General features: G+C 39.8%; 1 protein-coding gene across 1 annotated transcript; it reads left to right on the top strand.

Annotated features, from left to right (window-relative positions):
- Positions 1–1,593: 1,593 nt before the first annotated feature.
- Positions 1,594–17,738, top strand: LOC138599653 (diphosphoinositol polyphosphate phosphohydrolase 3-beta-like). The gene is made up of 5 exons (XM_069671404.1): positions 1,594–1,995; positions 9,666–9,776; positions 12,809–12,853; positions 12,992–13,079; positions 13,739–17,738. Exons 1-5 carry the CDS (start codon positions 1,900–1,902, stop codon positions 13,957–13,959), a joined length of 561 nt encoding a protein of 186 aa, XP_069527505.1. The 5' UTR covers positions 1,594–1,899; the 3' UTR covers positions 13,960–17,738.
- The last annotated feature ends 444 nt before the right edge of the window (positions 17,739–18,182 follow it).

Below are 18,182 nucleotides of genomic sequence, written 5' to 3'. Positions count from 1 at the left end.
TGATATAAACTGGACCTTATGCCATTTATGAATTACACAGCTTCTTACAAGGCACTACAAGATTATAAATCCCACCTGTTGAGTCATTAACAAGCAAAGTTAGTTATGGCTTCATTCATTCAGCCTGAATTATAGTTTTTATAGGAACACAGTGACATCATGGGAGTGCCATCAGATATGATTTGAGTCAGATTTATTCTAATGTGTTTAGTCAGGAGGAGCAGTAAGGCGTGGTGCTTATTCACAGCGACAGCTCCCTGTAAAACATGCTGTGTTACAACATAGTGACCTTTGACCCTTAACTAAAACTCCATATTACCACAAATGTTTGAGTCGAAATACCTTTGAACATGTGCTGGAATGATTGCGTAAATACCTCTGTTGTGATGTAAATTCAGCAAAGATGACAGTTGCTGATTTATTTCTGAACACACTGGATAAGATTAAACTACCACATGAACTATAGAATATATAGTATGAAATTTTGTGCACAATTTTAAAACAATTAAAACACCCCTGACAAAAAAACATCTATTCTGCATTCTGAGTACTTAAAACTTTAAATACATTTTGATTCTTATACTTGCTCTAAATCATAGTAAAATATCATTGTAGTTCTTCTACTTCCACTGAACTTTAGAGCTTTATATAACATGTTCTTTATAGCTTTCCCTGAGCAAACAAAAGGAAGCAAATGCACCATTATATTATGTGTATAGAACAGGAGGAACTTTAAAACATGGAACTCCCAAAAGAAAACTCCCATAAAAGTGCAATAAAAGTGTCACAGCTGATTGTATCGTGACAAATACAAGGCTGGTTTTATTTGTGTATGGCACAACACTGAGCTGGTTTTATAATTCGAAGAGAGGTGAGGCCAAAAGCTTGGCGAGTTATTATGACTAATAGGTTGTTCTTAACATATTTTGTGGATTGTACAGCTTTGATTTTAGAATTAGTGTTTTATATCCCTCTGATTTATAGCAAAGCAGTGTAAAGCCTGTGTTGATAGTGATTGATATAATAACCTTTTGTTTTTCACTTTTGACAATAGGCCTTTTGTGTTGTTTGGAAAGCATCCCTCTTAGTCATAATGGTACATGCTGAACTTAGACTTTTAGACTCCTTTGCAGTGTGGAGAATGTTTCTGGTTTGCATTTAACATTAATATTTGGTAATAGAATGTACACTAAAGATAATTTAACTGATGACTGAATTAATAAAACTTTAAAAGTGTTGGATGTATTAATATATACTTGGATGGTTCTGCATTATAAGCCTCTTTATGGACATCTTCATCTGTGACTGCACACCTAAAATAGGGGAAGTCAACTTGTCAGTTGATCCTGTGTTTTGCAGCACCATAATGTGGTGCAAATCTGCAAAAAAATATGCATTTGTTTAATGTAGCTGTTTTGACCAGAAGTGTAGCTCCGCCCACTGATACTAACCCAACCAATGAGCTCATCCCTGCCTCAGAGGAGTGATCTGTATATCTAAACCTCCAGTCTGCCTGTTCATTGTACTGATTCAGCGGCCATGCGCAAATGGATCTAGAAGAGGGCTGTGCTGTGTAGGCTGGTGTCTACATAAGATCTCTGCGGGATTGCAAACACAACGCCGACTGGAAATCACAGGCAGCAGCTGAAGCCCTGACTTGCAATTTCTTATCCAGACGCACTGATTTTATGAGGGTAAACACGAATCAGGATTGTCTGACGGGTACCTTGGGATTTCTCCAACACCCCCCTCCTTCTCCTTAAACTGACCAGCTCGGACCGCGGATGCAGAGAGCAGCAACGATGCGGCGGCTCTGCTGTTAACTCGTTGGATCCCCTGTTTCTGTGTTTTTTTTTTGTTGTTGCCGGTTTTATCTAAAGGAGGCAGACTGTTTCCATAATGAAGCTCAAGCCGAACCAGACCAGGACATATGACGGCGAGGGCTTCAAGAAACGAGCAGCATGTCTGTGCTTCAAGAATGAACGTGAAGAAGAGGTAAGAGATTCCGCAGTGTAACATTATTTATTACTCAACAACATTAATTATACAGGGGTTGTGTATGACTTTGTGGCCTAGTCTCTTCCTAGTCATTCAAACAACACAGTGGTTATTAAGTGAAAAAATGGCAATTATCTTAATAATGCAAATGGGATTTGATTTGTGACGTCTCCGACTAGGGCTAGTTTGTCATTTCAGTGTTTGCTCATTTCTTTTTATGCCACTGTTATGGTTTGTGTTTCCGTGCTGTTGCTGCTGCTGCTGCTGTTGCTGTTGATGCGCCTTGGGCCATCCAGTTTAGGCTAGTTTGAGAAGCACGTAGAGAAAGGAGAGAAAAATACTTCTTGTCAAGGTAACTTCAATTAACAACGGACGACTTATAGTTATAAGTTCCAGAATAAAATACAGCAGACCAAAAAGTCAGCCCGCAGCTGTGTCAATTCAAAGCAACGCTCTTATTTTGAAGTCTAATGCGCTACTCTTCCTGTTGGCTTTTTGCTAGCTTGAAGTAGCTACCACGGAGGGGGCGAGGTGCTCTATTGCACGTTTCTTAGCGACTTTAACATGGACTTGTGCCGAGAAGGAGATAAGAATATAGTAACTAGTCTATTATTATATATATCTCTCAAATGTCGCGTCACGTCATTGCATTTAATATCACGGCAGGGTAGGTATCTATGACCACGCAGTGGCCATTCATGATAATGCTGCATCCCGCCGGCCTGCAGCGGGCAGTTGCGTAGCAATTATGTGGATGAGGATTTAAAGGGGCCTTTACCATGTAAATAATGAATATGGGGTGACAGACCTTTATTGTTGTTGTGTCTTGAAGACTTTTCTCGGTGATATACAGTGCAGTACATCACTTAAAAGGGGATTACCGTAGTCTTCAGTGGTGTTTCCACCCCATACCTAATTAAAAATGCATATACAATTATATTGCCAGATATTAGGGTATTTCAAGACCTAAAATAGCACATTTTTTGACAAAATCTTTTTTGGTTTGCACTTACAATATTTTGAAGTAAATAAAAGCCAACAGTAAACATTGAACTATATCAAATACATATAACAAATCCATCAGTATGCCTATAAAACACAATAAATAGTTGTTTTTTTAAAGATCAGTCACTCACAAAACACTCCAAAATGGATACACATAAATGCACATATAAACAAATTTACAAAATAGGTTGTATGCAAAAAATGGAGACAAGGTAGAGGTATGTTTTGTAACTGTCTCAAGTTATGCATTTTTTAACAGTGCATTCGACTAGTTTTTGATGGACGACAATAGCTCTCCTTTCACACAAACTTCAAATGTTGGTGATTAAGCAGTCTAGACAAACCTGCCGGCTGTGTTTTGGTTATTCTAACATATATTCATGTCTGGTAAGTTAAATGTCTCCCCCATGTGAAACTAATAATAGCCATGCATCCACATTACTGGTAAGTCATATTTATGCCCAAACATCAGGAGCATGGCTCTATTATTGTGTCATATTCTAGCAAGTCTAAATTAAGCCTTCTCTTTGAGCTGGCACAAACAAACTGTTAAACAATATACTGTAAAAGCAGCCCAGCCCAGTGTCTCTAGACTGGCACAGAGAGCTCTGCCTGAGCCCCCCAGTGTTTGGCTGTACAACACACAGATATGAAGCTTTAAACAAACACACAAAGGTATATGCACTCACTTTCATATGTGCGAATGTTATGTCATCCTTCTGTTTGAGTTTTAAGTGTAATCATAAAAGAGACTACAGGGTTATTGCGTAATTTATTTCTCAGAACGTGCTGTACTCTGATTCTTATTACTTTTAGTCACAGGAAAGGACAGATCAGATTATTGTCACAACAAGGTGTGTAGGTGTGACTAAAAACCTCAGGATTTTCAGGCTTTGACAGGCATGTCTGCTCATGCAATCCAAGAGATGACTCTGCTTGAAGTAGAGACTCAACCAGGGGCTCTGATTGTGATATTGGTTTTTCTAACAATAGCAATTTTCTGTCTAAAGAATCTTGAATTATTAGGTATTGTGTTATTAATACTTTCCTTAAACACATGCCTACCCACACATAATCAGTTCCTAGACACAGGACACCTAACTGTGGTGAAATAAGAGCCATACATGCTGCCTGGACTGTTTTGTTTGCGAGAGGAGAGGAGAAAGCTGAGCTCTCAGGGCAAGGTACTCGATGGCAGCAATTAAACTCCCAACAGGAGAAAACAGGAGAAAACAGGAACCTGACAGGGACGCCAGTGATAGCTGAGTAGGTCACCTGAGTTTAACAGCCTATGAATTGCTCGGGGCTTGTCTGCCAAGAAAATCTCTTTAATTATTTTACATCATAATTGTGCAGTGATGAGTTGTAGATACCCTTGGAATGAAGTTAATTTGTTTGTAAATTTTATTCAAAGTGAAACAAGTTGAGAATTCACAGCTTTCTGAGTACAAACACGTCCTTCTAATTGGATATTGATAAGCACACAGTTAAAGCCTCAGATATGTGGGTGTGTAGCTGTGAAATAATACCCCCCTTTCCCACCCAAATTGGCGCATTGACGCGGGTCTTTCAGACCCGAGAAGACCCGCTCATAAATGCGGTTTGTCTTTTTTCCCATTGCCAGTGGAGTGTACTCCTTTTGGTCTCTTTTCTGCTGCGTCGCTCTCTGACGTCACAAACGCGCCGGTAACAGGGGTTAGCAAAAGATGTTACGGTGGTTAGGTCTTTATTGTATCTATTACTCATTCAGTCTGTGTATCAAACTCGGTGGCGACAAATTTGGAAGGCTGTTCAAGCGCTGCTCGGATGGAGATGGGCGGGTTTTGTAGCTGAGATGACAAGGAGTCGCAGAAGTTACTGATGCATCGTGCCAGAAAGGGGACGGAGATTAGCGTGTCCACCCAGGTTTTGTGTTCGCATAATTGCTAATCGGAGCCGAGGCGATAATTACCTGGGTCTACTGCAGAGTAATTTGACCCGGGTCTGAGCCTTTCCCACTAAGCAAAAAAGCTGGGGTTTTTCGAACCTGCAATCAGTGTGTTGAGGACTGCTCAACCAACTGAGCTAAACTAGCGCCCCACAGCTTTTGTGTTTTGGTTCGGTCTCATTAATCTCTGTTTTTCCAGCAGTAGCTGGAAATTTTGGGAACATTTTATCAAAAAAAATCATAACTCTCTAACCCAGCTGCAAACTACCTGCTCTCAATCAGATGGCAGACTGACAAGATTAGCAACTAGCTAGTGAACGCAGTACAGGTAAAGAGCCAGCTGTGTCACTCTAGGAGGTAGTGGAGCCCAAAACAGAGCTAAAGGGAGGGTGATTATGTCACTCCATATCTAATGCATGGGTAAGTAAGACACTGTTAGCTAACGAGGTTACCATGTCAAATTAACAGGTGAAAATTTGTCAGTGATGTGTTCACAGATTTTTCCACTTGCCCCAGTTAAATGTTGTCTGTCTTTATTTTAAATTTTACGGTGAATACCTTTGTTTGTTCCATAAATGTGAGGTGAACCAAATGTATTACATACTCTTAAGTCAGTGTTTTGTGGTGTTTAGGCTTCATTAAAATAAACCTTATATAATGCCACAAGTTCATGCGTCATTAAAAGTCGGAGAGAATTTCTCTGATCGCCCAGCAGTAAGCTCTATGTTTATCAGATTGTAACCCAGAGGCTACATATTGAAAGCACTGCAGCAGATTGTAAATAATGTTGTACTGGAGATGGGAGAAGGTTGTTATCAGTTCGAGTGGATACTCCATCATAAAGTCAGAATCGTGGGCGTACACACTCTGTCTTTGCCTCTCCTGCTGTTCGTCTCTGCATTCGCTGTTTATGACTCCTCTCTTATTTGTTGATACCTGTGTAATGCAGCGACTATATTACTGTCTTAGCACTATTGATTCCTGCCCTGCTCTTGTGTACTTGAGAGTCTGAGACTTTCCATCATTCTCTCCCCCCGGCACCCAGTCTGACCTGGCATTTGGAGCCTTCTTTATTTGACAGCTACAGGCGTTCCTCTTTGGAGAGGAGGAGGGAGGTGTTAATGTCCTCTAGAATATCCCTGCCTGCTGTCCCTGTTTGAGGCCGTGCCAAAGGACTCTCTGTTAGAGCTTGGGTTTACCAATGCTCATTAAGTACTACCAATGCCCATTAAGTTGTTTCTAGTTTAATTATTCATTTTGAAATTAACTTTTGTTTTCAGAAACATTAGACGACACCAGATGAGATGTGTTTGTAGAGTTTTACCCAGAGGAGATGTACTGTTTGCTACAGAATTTGCCCAACTCCCTTTTCTCACTGGGGGCCCCTGGGAAGCGTTGTGAGTTGCAAAACATTGAAATGTCACTGGGAAACACTACAGTGTCCCTCTGGGAGGGGGGTTTCTCCTTCACCCTGCCCCTTTTTCCAAATATAAATGGGTTTTCTTTGCTCAGACTTCACCTGTCAGCTGACCGTTGACCTATCTATCACTATGGCGTGAGTTATTTTGCTTTTTAACCTATGGAATTTAAGGCAAAGCTTCTTTAACCTATTAAAGGAAAAGCTCAGGTTATAACAGAGTTGCAAAATAATGTATCTGACGTCTTAGTGATTCACTATTGGGGGTATGTTTAGGATACTTCTTTTAAAGGCGAAGGTTACATGAAGAGATTTTTAGTTGAAACTGGAAACTATGGTTTGCTGAAACTAATTATAGATACTGTTAGTCAGCTTTTAAACCTGAACACAAGGAAATAAATATTTGAAATACATAACTAAAGGGAATGAATAGCCTATACACTAAGAATAATGATAAATAGTAATGGTAACTCAGTAAAATGTAATAATATTGTAAGCTAAAAGTAGTACAGAATTTGTTGATTGTTTACAAAAAGTAGTACAGAATGTGTTGATTGTTAGCAAACACAGCACAGAATCTGTTATTTGTTGATTTTTAGCTAAAAGTAGTAAAGAAATGCTTGATTGTTAGGTAAAAGTAGTCCAGAATTTGTTGCTTGTTAGCTAAAAGTAGTACAGATATGGTTAATAGTTAGCTAAAAGTAGTACAGAAATTGTTAATTGTTAGCAAAAAAATAGCACAGAATCTGTTAATTGTTGATTGTTAGCTTAAAGTAGTACATAAATGGTTGATTGTTATCTATAAGTAGTACAGAATTTGTTGATTGCTAGCTAAAAGTAGTACAGAATTTGTTGATTCTCAACAAAAATAGGACAGAATCTGTTTGTTGATTGTTAGCTAAAAGTAGTACAGAAATGGTTGGTAGTTAGCTAAAAATAAAACACGAATCGTTGATTGTTAGGTCAAGGTGATGATAAATGGTTAAAATAGTTCTCAAAAAAATGAATACATGCTTGAAAAGAGATAGCTAAATGTAGTTGAATGGTGACAGTAGTGGCAAGTGGTAGGGAAGACAAAATGGTTGAAGTGCCAATTGACAAAATTCTCTTTTTATATGAAGAAAAGTGTTAAATATCATACAGTTGGAGAAGCTATTTGTAAAAGGTGGTGTGATGGTGCCATTCTAAGCTAGCATGACATCCACATTGCTGATCACCTGAATTTAAAACACTTGCATATTAGTGAATTTACTTGACTTGGTGCTCAACAAGATCAATAGAAGCTTGCAGCCTTGATTTTTGTTGTGATGACAAACAACTATTTGAAAAGCTTGAAGGCAACACCCAACCCACTCTGCTCCCTCTTATGATCGTGTAGCTGTCTTCATCTCTGAAGCACATGTGAAGTCACAATTTTTTAATTACACACAGTTTGTAATATGTTGATTCAGTGCTCTACATTCCTGAATCCTTTTAAGCAAAACTAAATGTAGCCTGCGCTGTGTTCTGAAGAGATCCTCTGGCGTAGCAACCAAAAGATAAAAATGGAACAACCAGAGCAAAAGTCTGTTTTGTCCTCACTGCCCCGGAAGCTCTCTGGCTTTTGTTTTGTATACATCTCACGCTGTTGGCTTAGGACACGTTGACACCAGTGATCTCCCTTTAAGCCTCGCTGGCTGCAGCTCAACACACAGACACACACAGTCAGACAGCGAGTTGGAGTGCGCTGAAATATCAAATACATCCAATCAACAACATTTTTACTTTGTCATCATACTACTACCCCATACCACTACCATGAAAATGCAACTTTATGCAGATGACACTCACTTTTAAAAGTTGGATAGATAAGCCTTTCCTGCATATGACACAGATATTCTAGACAAAAACAATGTAGCTTCTGAATCTTCCAAACAGAAAACAATAAGCATCTTATTTTTTTAAATTAATTAAAGACCCCTTTCTTTGATAGTAATTTGATAGACATACGTTCATATTAAGCTTGTTTTAGCTCTCCTCATAGGCCAGCCTGTTCTTCAAAGAGCCCACACATGCAGGTTACAAGGTTCAACTATGCACATCTTTTACAGTTTGCACTGTGCTGAGAAGACGTCATGTTCTTTAGCAGCACTTACTGTAAATGTCTGCTTCCTTTTAACCCACGTCACTTACTGTACACTGTAAATCAAACACCTGTTCTTAAGTTTTTCTTAAACCTTTTCACCTCAAAAAAATTCACCGAGCATGCATTCACTTAATCCTCATGCTCGACATTCACACTGCACAGCTCCACACATGCGACCCCCTCCGTCCCCTCCTGTCCTTTATCCTAACCTATATCTGTTTGGGAATAAGCAGGTGGCTCAGTTGAGCGAACGTGGCACGTGAGGAAGAAGGGCAGCTGACAGCGCTCACCGTAAAGGCCCTGAGCATGTGCTGTCCAATCGGTTTTTCCTCAGGCCTTGGCCCTTAGCAGATCCTCAAAAGGCCTCTGGCTGATGCAGCCATAATCCTATTAGAGAGCGTAAGGGAAGATATGCGAAAGCTGAGTTAGGATTAAGTGACAGACTGACTCCTGGCAGATTACTGGACGTAGCGACGTAGATGTCACCATATGTTGTACAAGCTGCTGAACACACGTTTTGTCTTTAAAGCATGTATTCTTATATTTCCAAACTGTCAATCACAAGACTGGATGTTTTTATCATAACCTGATGGAATAAAGAAAAATAATAACCCTAACCCTGTTTACAGCATGTGCGGAAGTGTCTGTTGTGGTTGCTATACGGTTACCGCCAGAAAACTGCAGACACAGGCACATCTGATCTGCAGGTATCAGTCTACACTGCAGCTGTAGTGTAATTCAAGCCCCGCAGGCGGCTAAGGGGAGCGCTGACAGAATTTGAGTGGTTCATGCTTGGTTTACAAGCATTGTTTGCAGGGGTCAGGTTGTTTTGGAACCACTTCAACGCTGGCTTTGATTGAGCTTCACCCTGTGCGGGAAAAATCCCCCAAAATGCTGTTTGCCAAGAAGACAAATACCTGACAACTCTACGAAAGAATAAACCAACTCTAATTAAAATGAGGGCCCTTTTCAACAAAAAATACAATATAGACTCACATAATCCCCCAAATATGTAGCACCGATCATCAATCATGTCTCGTCCCTGAAGTCTGAGTCAAAAGGATCAAGTTTCATGTCAGGTCCTCAGTTTAAATCTGACAGACAAAGTCAAGGCCACTGAATAGAGGAAATCATTTTATTTCACATTAAAACAAAGGACTCGACACCTTAAAACGTCCTTTTTTCTTTCACAGGTCCTGCTGGTGAGTAGTAGTCGGCACCCCGACCAGTGGATCGTCCCCGGAGGTGGGATGGAGCCAGAAGAGGAGCCGTGTGGTGCCGCAGTGCGAGAGGTGTTTGAAGAGGTGAGTAAGCCCAAGAATTCATCTCGTTTTTTAATATCCCACGAACTGAGGGTCGACTCCAAATTGAGGGCCTTATGAGAGATCGTAAAACGAGCACATGATGAGAAATGGAAAGGTGGTTGCACACTGCATTTATTAGAACAGCTGGATAGTTATTTTTGACATACATTGAAACTGTCCATTATATATCTACTAAAAATATGTATATATATCTATAAATATAAGTATCCAAAGCAGCTTAGGCCTCTGGGAATTTCTCTTGAAATAGTCCAAATACATGTATGATAATATAGTTGAGTTTCTTAAAGCATCTACAACAATCTGAGTGGTAGTATACTCGCTATTTAGACCATTTTTCAAGAATCCGTGGGCGTAGCCGATCACATTTTGATTGACATTTGCCTGGCTTGGCACAGAACAATGGCTCATGTGACGATCGTGCGTAGTTTGAGTTGTTTGAGTCAGAAGCAGAGGAGGAAGCAGAAAACCCTGCCATCTGAAAAATATTCATTGCAATTAGTCAGTGAATGCTGAGTTACAAATTGCTATCCATATCCAGTGTTGGGAAAAATTACTGTTTTAAGTAACTTGTTATGTTACAAGATTACTGCCATTAAAATGTCACTCATTACTGCGTTACGTACTGAGAAAAGTATTGCGTAGCCTACTGTACATCTACCTTTGAATGTCTTGACTTTACCGTCATTGCATTGTCTAGTTTACAGCCTAATAACAGGAATGACAGACGCAATATAACCTTTTCAGCTCTTTATTATGCTAACAGTTTGACAGTGAACTGGGCAGAGGCAGACAGTATTAGGCAGAGCTGTTTCAATGAAAACAACACAACACAGGCTCTTAGTCCCACCAGTTTTGTGGAGCTGTGTTTAGCTGCAGATGCTTCTTCGCAGGACTTATTTCACCGTCATGTTGTTCTTGTCCATTTCCCCCCAAAATTCGAAATAATAAATAATAATATTTCCACAAAGTAAACGCTGTCCTCTCTGCCATCCCGCTGGTTGAGTTAGCTAGAAACGCATGCGCACTGACACAGCTTTGTTTACCTTCTGCTGGTATGCAGCTACCTGCCAAGAAGGAGGACAGAAACAGAAACAGTGGTTCCTGGATTTTCTTTTCTTTTCCTGTAATGGATTACTTTTGTTGAAACAGTAACTAAGTAAAGGATTACTAATAGAGGATGCGCCATTCATAGCCTAGCGTAGACCGTTAAAGCCGAACTGAAATGAGACGGTCTGTTTGACTAAGGATTTCCTGTTTGCGTCACCAGCCTCTCCTGCCCTTACCCTTTCACCACCAAACACCGCTCCTGTCGCCTAGCAACAGGTAGCTAACTATCGTTTTTTTAAACATGTGTAACGCTAGCTATTCGATTGAGTTGAAACCAAAAACTGTGTATTCATCGGCCGTGTAAGAGTCCGCTATCTCGTTTGAATTGGTGCGCAATGCATCTTGGGATACGCTGGGCCCGTGAAAAGGAAGGACGCATTTGTTGGTCGCATCTGAAGGAGGCTGCGAAATGGGACAGCTTTCGACGCGCTTCTGTGTAGCAAACGGCCTTCAAGGATGCAGCCCCTGGATTGGGACACAGCAGTTAGCATACTATGGTATGCACCTGTTTGTTCCACAGCGTTGAATGCGATGCTTTATTATGGCTGTGCAGTGTTAGCTTGTGCTACATTATTAAGGAGCTAAACCCCCTCGGTTGACCCGAAACGCACGCTACCAAAATGAGAATATCAGCGGCCCGCGCTGGATGTCGCAGCCAGTCACTTGTGCACTGTGCCAGGGCTGGGTGTAAACAGCCGTACAGTTGCCGTGTGACCATTCTTATGGTTGGTTCACGGAATTCATTGAACTTTCAGAATTAATGTAAACTCATTTTTAATACATTTAGATGCTTACTGTTATATAGCTAAAGTTGCTAACAAGAAATGCAATTTAATTAAAGGGTAGTCCCTTAAAAAGGCTATTTAGTCACTGAAGAAAGTAAAGATGATATGAGGACATCAAACCTTTGATTACACCTGCTTTGGATGCTATTAGGTCTTTCGGGTCATTAGAATTATTATTAGAAATCCTGCAAAATATCTTGAGTTCACATCCATGCAAGCGTCCCACGTCATTGTCCATTTCCAGTAAATATAAAACGCTGAGAGGACCACAAGTTCCTCAGTATAAACATTTGTCTGCATGCTAAGGGCGAGATTCTTCAAGTGTCAGTAGCTGGATGACCGAGGTGTCCGCTGGTATTCAAGAGGTCCCCCCGCCCCCTGGTTGGGAACCTTGCGCTCTAAAGCCACGTCAGCGCTCTAAACTTGGCTCTTGGCTGGATTCCTGCACATTCATAGATCCCTGCTGGACACATCAGTGGGACAGAGTGACACTTGTGAAGTATGCCGAGCAGGGGGAGAATAGAAGGGGAAAGGACAGATGTCATATGTCTTTACAAGTAATTGGATTTGTGTGAAGTGCATCAGAATTAATAAAGCAACTGTTAACTGTTATGAAAGACACATTATGACATGTGAAGGGACCTCTTATTATTAGAATCGCTGTATGTCCAGCTGCAATAATGTCTATATATCACCGAACCTCTCTTAAACAGTAAACTAATCCATATGGAAATTATTATACACTAAAGAGAAACAAGGGTCGCAACTTAACTGACAGTTTTTACAAAGACTGAAGAAGCCACAAGGCCAAAGAGTACAAAAATAATGTCTGAAAATATCTCTATCTAAGTTATGTTCTGAATGTTTTTGTGTATTGGTAATTGTTCGACAAGCTTTTCAATATCAAAACAAAGACTGCAAGGTTACAGTAGAGTTCAGCACACGGAGGCGGACCTGAAGTTCTTGAAAACATTGAAATGTGATACACAATACCCATTGTTTTAACTAAGGTTATATTCTTTTGTTCCAACTCTGCTTTTATAATGTTTTTGTCTGTACTTATCGGGCCGAGCTACTAAAAAAACATATTTTAAATGCTTGTTTTTCATTTGTCCCCAGGCCGGTGTGAAGGGCAAATTAGGACGTCTGCTCGGTGTATTCGAGGTAAGCTGTTATATGTGTAAACCTTCCGCAGGCGATACTCTTGTTGCACAAATTGGGCCGAAAAATCCTTCCATGTCACACTTTTTTAATTTAAAATTATAATGAAATAATCAGTGTCTTTCTCTCTCATCCCGAAAGCAAAACCAGGACAGGAAGCACCGGACGTACGTGTACGTGCTGACCGTCACAGAAACATTAGAGGCCTGGGAAGACTCGGTCAACATCGGTACGGTTCCCCTTTACTTTCACATGAATGTTGCAGATGCTGCCGCTAGCTGAACATTTCACAGTATACTGTGTCCTTTTATTTATGTGAGGGCCAGTATGCTGCATGGATACTACAGTATGTGGGCATTGGGGTATGCAGTGACAACAGGTGGACATAAATCTGGGCCTCTGATTTGAGCTGCAGTGGTTCTTAGCTGCAGTATATAACAGCTGTCAGTAGCCTGGACACCAGTATCCAGCTTTATTTATGTGCTCAGTGGAGAGCATCTTCTACTGCAGCCACTACAGTCACTCTTTCTTTTATTTTCAAATCTGAATCTGTTTTATTATATTATTATAATTCATGTGCATCACATCATACTTCCTAATTGCAAATGTAAAAGTGAACCATTTCTTCCTGTTATAGATAAGAGAGTAGCATGTTGCAGCTATAATAGCTTGAGGCTTCCTTGACACTAAAGTATCTTTGTTTCTTCTGTGGTGTCTTTGTTAAAATAACAAAAAGGTTCAATATATAAAAGTGTTTTTCTTTCCTCTGTTGTACCTTTTTAATAGCAGAATTATAACGCACCGCTCCCTTATTGCACTGTATTCTGAGAGTCAGCTTCCTGAAACCTCCCTTTTAATTCATAAACTGTCCTCTGTCTCCCCCTGCAGGCCGTAAGCGGGAGTGGTTCACCGTGGACGAGGCCATCAAAGTGCTGCAGAGCCACAAACCCGTCCACGCAGAGTACCTCCGGAGGCTCCAGCTCAACTGCTCCCCGACCAACGGGAACTCCATCCTCCCGAGCCCCCCGCCCAATGACAACTACCCCCATTACAGCGCAACAGCCACCACCGCCTCGACGGGCAGCGTGCTGGGCACCTCCTGCAGATAGGACTGCACCTCAACCTCGTGTCCAGCTCACTGGAAGTCTGTACAGTCTTGCATGAATCTAATGACTTTTCAGAGTTACAGCTCTCCTGTATGTATATTTTCTCTTCTAAGCTGCAGGACAGACCAAAGCCATCGCCAGAGCTGTGATAAAGACTTGTGACGGAGCAGGAAAAATCTCTGACAAGAATACTGTGGATATAAAAATCTCAAGAACACTTTTTTCTTTCGCTCAGACTGACGAGCTGAAGCTTTGGAAGAGGAAGCTGCAGCTGTGAATGACCTGGTGAAGGAATGCCTTACAGAAACTTTGTATGAATGTTAAATTTGAGTTGTTTTATTTCACTGACGGTCATTTTTTATTTTATTTTTAACAGAATGGATATGCTTTCTAGTCAATAAAAGGGTAATTGACCCCAAAGCACGTCCACGTGAGGAATGTTTCAAGACTTAACTTCACAGTTTTTAACACATGATGATAACGGCGTATTTAATATTAAACCACGTGGATCTAATTTTAAAAAAAGTAGCCTGAGCTTTGATGTGTGTCAAGGATCTCCTCTGTTGCATTGGCTTTTTGTTGACCATATAATCACTAATTATCGGCTTTTTCTCGGGTTAGTTGGCCAGAAATGATAAAGCCATTCCAAACATTTCTCTTCCAAAAAAATGGTTAAATTGCATTAAAATAAATAAGTTAAAAAATAGATTCAAACATTAATATAGACAATGCCTCCACAAAAATGGCTTTTTGATAATAACAGTAGGCTTGAAGGTGATAGACTCTCCGATATCTCACAGGACAGCTGTCAGCGAGTTGATACCTCAGTAACCTTATAACTGGATCAGTCATGAGGCTGCGTTCATCACCCTGTGACACAACACCACTGTGTTTGTAGTTAAAGTGATAATCTTGAAGATCTCAGTTTTGTTTTCTTTGGCGGCACCTATGGCAATAAACGGTAATTGCAGGAGCACGCTTCCTAGATATCCAGACAGTGTTGCGTGTGTGACGTCCACGGTTGGCTCCGGTTGTAACTCTTGATTTTCCTCGCTGACGGTCGCTTTTCTTTTTAGACTGTTTGCCTTCATCTGAGCGTCAAATTTGTTTCTTTTTCTTTGGATTTTCACTTGTTTTTGAAGTTGTATCTGTAGTCATCGATCTTGTCTTTGTTTGTTCAGCCATAGTAGATTACTGTTTACTTGCAACACTTGCACTCGCAGTGCACGCTGGGTGTTGTAGGAATGTAGAATGGGCCAATCCACGAGCTGTTTGTACAACTTTCTCCACAGCTATGGTCCCAATTTCAAATATTATTGCTTCTATGGATTACAGAGAACACCAGCTTTGATTGACGGTGGCTTTTTCCAGGGGTGAATTGCTCCTTTAACAGACATTTATATAAATGAAAATCTTCAAGATTATCACTTTAAACTTCAACCAACGGCTCCAAAGTGACGAGTCCGCTCACCTTGACCGACCCCGGTCTGTTGTCCATTTCGAGCCACATACTCATCATCTCTGAGAACTGTTTCCCAAGGTGTCAAAGCGAAAGTATTTAACGATCTAACATACATCTCTGCCTTAGGTAATGCATGCTGCTAGGGTCAATCGAGTTTAGTTCAACTTCAATATTCTCATTGACTGCTCTCTTTAAATTATTCTTGAGTACTTTTATTTTGTTTCATGGTGCTGCAAGGCTTTTTGGTCAAATCAACCATCACGTGACTGAGTGACTTCCACGTGACTTCCACATGCGATATGATTGTTCTGTTCACCATCTGCAAGTAACTGAGATTACTAGCGTCTAGGGCTACACCTAACAGTTATCTTCATTCTGAATTAATCTACCTATTATCTTCTTGATTCATCTATTTATGCTCCGGTTTATAAAATATCCATCATAGTTTCTGACAATTAATCAACTAATTGTTTCTGCTGTGCTTGTTTACTAGAGTCTGCAGAGTCCCTGACCTCTGTCCTTGATTCATTTAAGTGATGTAGTTTTACTCAAAGTATTAGGGTATCCTTCCCATTTTTGGTTTTTCTCAACTCTCTCCGGTTCAAATCCACCCCCCTTTTTCACTCTTAATGTGTCTGCTCCACTTATCATCACTTAAATCCAACCACAACTAGTGTATGAACAAGAAGACGGCAATCCAAAGAAAAAAGGCTCAAATCCAAATCCAGTTCAAATGTCACATTTCAGATCTCGCTTATACAACCGCTCTCACTAAAGAGACACCCACTCACTCCTGTGCTGACAGCTGAATGACGACTAGTTACCACACAGAGATTTGTAAATAGCTTTGAAGAGCAGCATTGTGTTTTTAACCTGAATGACGTGTAAAAATTATCTTAATATTTTATATATTTTTTAACGATGTATAAATGGCAGGAAAATAATGTGTAAAAAAAAAAAACCCCACTGAGAACAGTATGTACGGTTTATTTGTATTAATGACAATGTGCCACAGGTTTAGGATGCTGGTATGGAGTTGGTTGGTTTGTGACGAAGTATAAGAAAAAAATGGTTGAATTTTAAACTGCGATTTGGCAAAATCAAAGTGTTGTTTTAGAACGAGATGTTGAATGAGACAGCGCAACAAAAGGATTTACAGATTGGATATTCAAGATTTTAGCGATGTTCGGAAAACTAAATGTATCATTTCGACTTTTTTACAAAATATAAATACATCCTGCTAATCATAACACACAATTGCATATTAATTAATGATTGTAGGCAAATAACAAAATTTGATTTTAGAAGATTTTGTTGGAAGAAATGCAGTTTTAGAAAATAAAAGCGGAGCAGTTATGATCAGAGGAGTGTTTTAGTTTGAATCTGTCGTCCATTTTATTGTTTTGTTGTAGAAAAAAAAAAACCATCTCCTTTTTTTTCCGTTTTCTTTTGTGAGCCACATTAATGCAACTTCTTCCATTTAAACTGCGCCATCTCAGTCTTGTCTGCAGACATCACAAACTCTGACACGCCACTTCAGCTATCATAAACATCAGCCTTGTTTGGTGGGTCAAAATGGGACTCCAACCACCTCAAACCTAGACGTGTGTATGTGTGTGTATATGTAAGTGTGTGTAACTGAATGTGAAATATGATGTGCCAAATTTAAAATGTATACAGGTGGTTAATTTTATTAGAGATTTTTAGTCCAACTGCTTTGTGAAAAAACAATCTTAAATATTATTTGTTCAAAAAAAAAAGATTGATTACATTTCAGAATATCATTATTTATAATGTGGAAAGTTTTTAGAAATTCTGTGATAATTATAATTTTTGAAATTATGACTAATGAACCACCGGCACTTACTCTTTTTACTCCATATTGTTTTCAAAATCCACTTGGGGATCTCAGACTACAATCCAAATACCATAAATGTAGCTCATTATCTCCCAGAAACACCTTCTCACTCCACTTGTTGGATCCAAATGTTTGAGTCTTTGGCTGACAATGATCTGTGAATGCTCCTTTTATGGGAAAATCATGACCGTAGGGCTACAAACCCACAAATGAAATGTATGTGCTCAGGTACAAAACTGTAAGACACGAGCATCCACTGAATGAGTGCTGTTATGTGAATTCGGACAGCATGATTGTTTGCTAAAACACAATTAAATGTTGCATGGATGTATCCAGTGCATTTTTAATCAAACAAAAGATTTGTCACAATTTTGTCTTCAATGCACAGAAACGTTTAATGTGAAAACCTGGACTGGAAAGATTGTTTTGAGAAAAGATTGCATTAAAGGGGAAAACATCATATTGTAATTGTTGCTGATTTTTTATTCTGTTTGTAGCAAAAGAATTTGAAGGTAAATTTGTGATTAGATGAATCTGCTGTGGAGGCCAAGGGTAAAAATTTGGGCCACTTCCCACCTTCTCTCTACTCTCAGCAGGGATGATCATCTGTAATGTTTCACATTGTGACATTTTTAGGATCAGATGACACTGACCAGCCTTCAGGACAGCTTAACCTAGTGATCCAGCTTTGTTTAAAAGTGCAATATAATATTTAATAGAACAGAAAAGAATAAAAAGTTTTGGTTTGTTCTCATTTTCATAATAAAATAATCCAAGCAGTGCCAAGTGTCTTAGTAATGGATAATGTAACCCCTTCAGGGTGAGACAAGACCATAGGACAAGACCTGCAGGGTCCTGCTCACTGTACATTATCCCGCTTATTACATGGCTTTTTACTTACGAAAT

This window comes from Semicossyphus pulcher, unplaced genomic scaffold (genome assembly GCF_022749685.1).
Source record: "Semicossyphus pulcher isolate SPU_LCO1_2020_fin unplaced genomic scaffold, fSemPul1.0.p SCAF_20, whole genome shotgun sequence".
Lineage (NCBI taxonomy): Eukaryota > Metazoa > Chordata > Actinopteri > Labriformes > Labridae > Semicossyphus > Semicossyphus pulcher.
This window is presented reverse-complemented; position numbering and strand designations above follow the sequence as displayed.